The sequence below is a fragment of the Daucus carota genome, chromosome 5 (assembly GCF_001625215.2).
Source record: "Daucus carota subsp. sativus chromosome 5, DH1 v3.0, whole genome shotgun sequence".
Classification (NCBI taxonomy): domain Eukaryota; kingdom Viridiplantae; phylum Streptophyta; class Magnoliopsida; order Apiales; family Apiaceae; genus Daucus; species Daucus carota.
This window is the reverse complement of record NC_030385.2, coordinates 36,276,318-36,283,105: the sequence shown is the minus strand read 5'-3', so window position 1 is coordinate 36,283,105 and position 6,788 is coordinate 36,276,318. Positions and strand designations below refer to the sequence as shown.

General features: G+C 34.8%; 1 protein-coding gene across 2 annotated transcripts; it reads right to left on the bottom strand.

Annotated features, from left to right (window-relative positions):
* Positions 1-1,198: 1,198 nt before the first annotated feature.
* LOC108223656 (uncharacterized) lies at positions 1,199-6,523 on the bottom strand. Of its 2 annotated transcripts, none has more exons than XM_017398010.2 (6): positions 6,210-6,523; positions 4,950-5,096; positions 4,744-4,817; positions 2,760-4,535; positions 2,169-2,319; positions 1,199-2,071 (listed from the first exon to the last, which is right to left on the bottom strand). In XM_017398010.2, the coding sequence occupies exons 2-6, from the start codon at positions 5,086-5,088 to the stop codon at positions 1,347-1,349; spliced, it is 2,865 nt and encodes a 954-aa protein (XP_017253499.1). In that variant the 5' UTR covers positions 5,089-5,096; positions 6,210-6,523; the 3' UTR covers positions 1,199-1,346. The 2 variants fall into 2 exon arrangements, with proteins under 2 accessions (XP_017253499.1, XP_063949827.1); XM_064093757.1 differs by having other exon boundaries at positions 6,218-6,358.
* Between the last annotated feature and the right edge of the window lie 265 nt (positions 6,524-6,788).

Below are 6,788 nucleotides of genomic sequence, written 5' to 3'. Positions count from 1 at the left end.
TAAAAAACAAGATTCAATATTGATACCAAAGTACCAAAAAAATTGGTCATATATTTTTTAATAATAATAATTAACATCATTCAATGTTTTTCAGAAGATTGCGATAAAGACGAATAAGGCGGTGGTAACACTGACTTGATGGAAACATAAAAAAAAAAAGTCATTGTCCATATTGCAACATATAATAAAAGAATCAAAACTCTAGACATACGTCAAATATTCGTTTTAATTTTTAAAATTCATACACTTTAATTTACGAAACAAATTTATAAAACTTCTATCCTATTTCAGAATTAAAATAAACAAGATTCAATATTGATACCAAAGTGCCAAAAAACTTGGTCATTTATTTTTTAATAATAATTGTTATTATCATTCAGTGTTTTTTAGAAGATTGCGATAAAAACGAATAAGGCGGTGGTAACACTGACTTGACAAATGGAAACTTAAAAAAAATAAGTCATTGTCCATATTGCCACATATAATAAAAGAACCGAAACTCTAGACATACGTCAAATATTCGTTTTAATTTTTAAAACTCATACAATTTAATTTACGAAACAAATCTATAAAATTTCAATCATATTTCAGAATTAAAATAAACAAGATTCGATATTGATACCAAAGTACCCAAAAACTTGGTCATTTATTTTTTAATAATAATAATTATTATCATTTAGTATTTTTCAGAAGATTGCGATAAAGACGAATAAGGCGGTGGCAACACTGACTTGACAAATGGAAACTCAAAGAAAATGAAGTCATTATACATATTGCAACATATAATAAAAGAACCGAAACTCTAGACATACGTCAAGATATTTGATATCAAATCATTATTCTACTTATGAGTTATATTTTAGAACATATATAGTGTTCAGTGATTTATAATATAATTGTTTTATCTTTTGATTGCAACGATTATGTTGTAGAACATAACCTGCAAATTGTCAGATGTTTACAAATATTGTAGACTAAAAAAATTAAAATTGAAACGAGTAGAGTATTTTTAAATAATTTTGGACAACAATACTCTTATTTTGTGGACTCTATAGAACAGGGACCCATATTATTATGAAATAAATTTAAAGTATGATCAAATTTTAATATATAGAAAGTCTTATATTAAAAAACAATAATTTAAATATCATTTAAAAACAATAATTTAAATAGGTATAATAAAAATATAATAATGAAATTAAAAAAATATTTTTCTTCCAATAAATAATAAATTTTAAAATTTTATTTAAACCCGTGCTTGGCACGGGCTATCAACTAGTAATACATAACTTTAGAGTTGTAAACTGAGTGGAAATAATAAGATAAGAAAAAGCCTCATTAGCTTATCATAATCCACCTGTGAATTCTTCAACAAACTCTTGCACAAGCTCTTCCAGCAAGTTCTTTTCGATGTCCTTCTGGATATCGTCTATTTCTGTTGTCAAATGTTCAACCCAACCCTTCCCTACTACCTCCTTACTCACCACCCTCTCCACAACCAGACTGTTATATCCGTAATCACCAAAAACACATCTCACCTCATCAGAGAACCAGTCCTTGATCTTGTCCCATACATTGTCCACAATTGTCGATGATGCATGATCTTGAAGCTTATAAGGGGAACCACTACGCGACTTTCCTCCTTGGCATGTAGCTGACTCGTAGCTAGCTAGATCCATCAATACACTATTGACACAATCAAACACAAGCTTTTGTGTTGATCTACTGGGCCTTCGCCTGACCTCATGCTGCGTTTCCCAGTCATTGAGGTCTATGTAATTTTCTCTTACTGAGGGGTCTAAAGGGCCTTCAAGGGAATACAGTCTAGGAAATTTTTTGTCAGACTGTACCTCATTGTTTAAGCCAGCTGCTGACATTAGTGTCTGAACCAAAAAAAAACATTCTTCTTTTTCTTCCTCTGCTCCTATGGGCAACGGGGCGGATTTCAATGAAGATGGAGTAGCTGTTTCTCTACAAGAGTCATCCCATGAAAGAGTTCGAGCAATTGATCCTATTGGTGGTGATTTATCAATCAGGTTTAATTTAGTAAGATGTGAAGAAAGCTCTGCTCCTGTTTGATGGAAATAAGCAAAGTAAACAAAAATGAAGCTGCAAATATAGTATGAGAGTCTTCATTTGTAATGTAAGAACAGTTAGTAACTCATTACCATTACTATCTGGCTTTAAATTGTTATAGAACTCAGGTATGCTATGGTCATCTTCGTCAAACGAAGGTTCCAAGACTGATATTGGACTTGGTTGCTCCTGGTTCTCATTACAACTATCATTTTTAAAAGACTTTGATACTGAAAACCCAGCCTGCATAAAGCAAAGTGACTGTTAAAACGATATTGTTGAGTTTTAAGACATCAGAGAGTAATAATGTAAACCACCACAATATAATTTTTGAGCATATCAACAAGAACATAATCAAGAAACACTGGTAATTTTCGTGGAAAATGAAAAGAGGGAAAAGAGATATCTTTAAGTGGTTATCCTGTAAGAGTGTGCTAACTATACATTATTTGAACAAATTCCTCTACTCTTGGGTAGTTCTAATCTTTTTGCTACAAATAAATAAATGAACTGGAGTAGGAGGTGGTAGGTGGGCAATTGGGCACAAAATCAGGCAAAGAGCAGGGTAAGCTTCAGATGTTGTTTTTTTTTTTTTTGAAGAGGAGTTTCAGATGTTTATGTAGCATAAGCAATATATAAATATAAGAGCAAAGGGTCCCCTGTACATTGCATAACTGAGATACCTTGGCAGGAATTGGCGTCGATTTTGGTTCCATGCTAAACCCATCTGAAGAAGATGCTTTGTTTGATGGTGCTATGTCACTGCCTTGCTCAGATGCATAAGAGTCAATTCTGGTAAATTTAGGCAATCCAGAATCAGTTGCACAATTGGACTCACTTGATTCCTCTTTAGAAGATCTTTTATTCCTCGAAAAAAATAGGCTTGAAACTTTCCCCTTTAATGATGATTTAACACTTTTTGCCTTTGTCACCTCCTTAATAATTTCTGTTCTTCCCATCTTAGGATCAGAAACCTCTAAATCAGGCCTAGTAGCATAATTAGTACAAGATACAGGGACAGATTTTGACCTTGAAAAGTTCCTAGGAGAGACGTCACTATTGTCCTTGCCATTTGAAATAGTAATTAGGGATGAAGTAGATCCCCTGCCCTCTTGTCTATGACTAGAATCTTCCTCGGGTCTTGGAGGCTTGTTCATATCTGAAATAGCAAGCATTTCACCTAAAGTACTAGAGCTCCTCCACATATGTCTTTTCTCTTGACAACTTCCATTAGATGCCATCATGGACCACCTTTCAGACAATCGCTTCTTGGCTTCTCGGCAAACTGATGACTCGGGTGAATAAGATGCACGGCTCAAGGAGGAAAGAGAATAAGGACTATCAGTCCGGTTTATGTAGTCCCATGAATGCCTAAAAGTCGGGGACATAAGCTCAATTTCACTGATGTTTTCCACAGCAAATTCGTCCTCCGATTTGTGGAATGAGCTTTCATCACCAATATAGCCAGTGGAAAACACAGAGGGCAAGGTCTCATCTCTCCTATGTCTGGCCAAATCTTCATGCATTTGCCGTGTGATCTCCTTTGAAAATTCTCGAGCATTATCCTCTTCACACTCTCCATGATGGTCTTCAATACTTAATGCACTTGGTAATGAGGAACAAGGCAATAAGACATTCTTAATGTCATGCGACTTTTCATGGCTAGGTTTTAGTACCACTATTCGAGTCGTTTGAACACGAGTATCCTCAAATTTACAATTTTCTGGAGTGGAAAATCCACTTCTTTTGTCCCTATTGACCTGCTCAGTTTTAGATGTTTTCCTCATTGGAAACTGCTTCTGAGAGCCAGCAACTATTTCACTATCTACTATCTTAGCAGGCCTAAGAACAGTAATGCGCTTTGTATCAGAATACGGACGGATGGACTGCAAATCATATAATTGCTGGGAGAACATATAATTTGGTTCCTGGAGGAATTTGACGAATAAATCCTTGTTTGAACTTAAAACTTCTAATGCATCTTGATACTTTTTGGACTGGCGAAGTTTTTCATCCGTCCCAAGACGCTTCAAATCTGTGAATTTCTCACGAACCAGATCCATCTTTTTATCACTTTCACCTCCACCATATCTGTCTCTTTGAGATGAATTATCTTTAACACGAATGTTGTGTGACTGCCATATCTCATAAACATCTTTGAATTCATTCGGCTCCAGATGTTGACGAATCTCAGGTCGCTCTTCTGCCTCCAGTGGCTGGTGTCCTTGCTGCCAATAATTCAAGGGCACATCAAACTGGGAAGAACTTCTTGTGTGGCTTCTTCGTAAAGCAGGAGGCTGCTGACATGGAAGGGCATCTAGTCCCATTAACCTGGCAACCACATTTGGTGCATTGTCTGTAGAAGCTGCTTCCTTTGCCATTTGTTCGGCCACGAGCATCTTTATAGGTTTGCTGTTTGATTTATTACTTGACGATGTTCTTCGTAATTCTGATATAATCTGTACATCACCAAACCAAAAAAGGTATAATCAAGATGCCATCACAGAAATAGCTTAAACTATACATTTGTGCCAAGTTAGAGATAGATATATGTAATTCTTTCTAGAAGAATCTGATTGTATATTAAAAAATTGTGAATCAATTGCTTGTTTGATGCATTGATGATCACATGAAGAAGTATTGCAAAAAATATGGTCGGTAGATTACCAGTTTATCTTCTACAAGATCCTGGATCGGACTCATTCCTGACACATCTGAACAACTCCTTGACAATGGGGAACCTGTTCATAGTTGCTACATTGTTAGTAAATGCCATTTTTTTTACAGTATTTCACATCATGAGGATAGAGTCAAATGCTGAGTAATGGGGATGAAAACTAAGCCATTACATAAAAATAATTCAATAAATATACCATCACGATAAGGTTTCTCAGTAAGGAGACGGTTTCCTGGCATCCCTGCACTTAGATCAAAAAGGTTAACCATTTTTCCCAAGCATCCGGGAAAAGGTTTTTCGAGATTTCGAGTTCTGCCATTCTGGATCCCAGTCATTACGGCACCTGGATGAACATATCAAGACGTAATTCTCAAGATAAGAATGATGCAAGACATATAAGCCACCAGAAAATAGAAGGATAGGGGAGGTTAACAATAATATAGTAATGAAGATGCTAAAATCATATCAGAATAGTTGTAGCATTAGTAGTTGTAAAGATGTTTACGATCGGAACATAGAATCGGAGCTCCTCTAGATTTATAAAAACCCAATCATGTTAATAATTAACACGGAGAATAAATCCCCATCTCATATATGTTATATGTAAATGCTTCTGCACATAACAAATTAACATAAATTTAGCCAGAATCATGTGGACAAATAGAATAAGTAAAGTATTATGTCCTTTTCCAAAAACAGGCTGAAGCTTTATGCCATTGCAAAACAAAATGTTTAGTACCATCATTCACAACTTAATTGGATGCATATTTAACAGTGTCAGTGTGTGTTTGTGTGTTTTCTTGTGGAAGTGTATAGTATTGTATTACTATTGTTAAAGAACCAATACAACACTGCAAAATCACCTAAATTTGTGAGAAAGAAGAACATAACCAATACAAGGCTTCTTTTTACTTCTGAAATTTCAGAATATTCACATAAAACCTCACATCACATAGTTGAACGTACATAGATTTGTGTGAAATAAAAACATAGCCAATACAAGACTACTTTATACCTCTGATTTTCAGAATATTCACATGAAACCTCACATCACACAGTTGTATAAACCCAATTAAAAACAACTAGAAAATGTAAAATTATTGCCCGAAAAATCGATCCACCTCCTGCCACATTAAGCAGATTTGTGCTAAAATAGCTTAATTCTAGTAAAATCCACATTCACATATATGTTATAAACTTCGTACTTAGAGCACGAGACTCGAAAATAGGTACTTAGACAAGCCGACACTAAACTATCGCACCAACCAAAACAACTTAGAGTTCACAATTAAGAGACAAATCAAACAAAATGTGACAGTCACAGATTGATGTTTAAAGCTTCAATCTTTAACTTTAAACAAGTGGAATAACAAATCAAATCAAGCTAAACAGTGTGATTAAGACAAAACAAGAAAACAAAAACGAAAGAATGAATAGAAAAGCTGCAGTCACTTACACTCTTACAGTTACAGTAGAGTTAAAGCAAATCAGATGGCATAGGCTCAAAACGGCGACGCTGATTAAAGTTACTGCAAGAGCAGAAAGGGTAGCAAGCACCTCGATAGTAGAGCTACAATGAAAGGAGAGTCACAGTGTGAAGTCGCCGAAAATTGATATTCGGGTGAGAAAGTGGCCGGAGATTGAAAGAGAAACAGTGGTCTTCACCGACAAATAATTAGAGTTGATTTGGGTTTGGTGATTCTCGCTCATTCATTGCCTTTTGATTGTGGAGGGAGAGAGAGAGAGTGTGTAGGTAATAGGTGTACAGTTAGATACAGTTTGTGTAGGGTGATGTATAAATGAAAACTTTCTGTTTTGGTCCCTACACTCTTCTATGCATTCGTATTCTCGTCCTTGTTTTAAAAATTCCTCATTTACCAAAAATGTATATTAATGAGCGGTTTTGGGTGAGTTTAAAATAAGTGTTTCTTTCTTAAAATAAAAAAATTGAAGTAAAAGTTAGAATTTAATTAAGACTTATAAGTGATTAAAGTGTTTGGGAAGAATGTAGAAATCATGATTTTTAATTTTTTAT

Coding starts and splice junctions, on each gene's coding strand:
- LOC108223656 (XM_017398010.2), bottom strand. CDS start 5,088: ATGACTGGGATCCAGAATGGCAGAACTCGAAATCTCGAAAAACCTTTT. Junction 4,818..4,949: donor TGAGAAACCTTATCGTGATG/GTATATTTATTG, acceptor AACTATGAACAG/GTTCCCCATTGTCAAGGAGT. Junction 2,320..2,759: donor CGACGCCAATTCCTGCCAAG/GTATCTCAGTTA, acceptor TGCTTTATGCAG/GCTGGGTTTTCAGTATCAAA.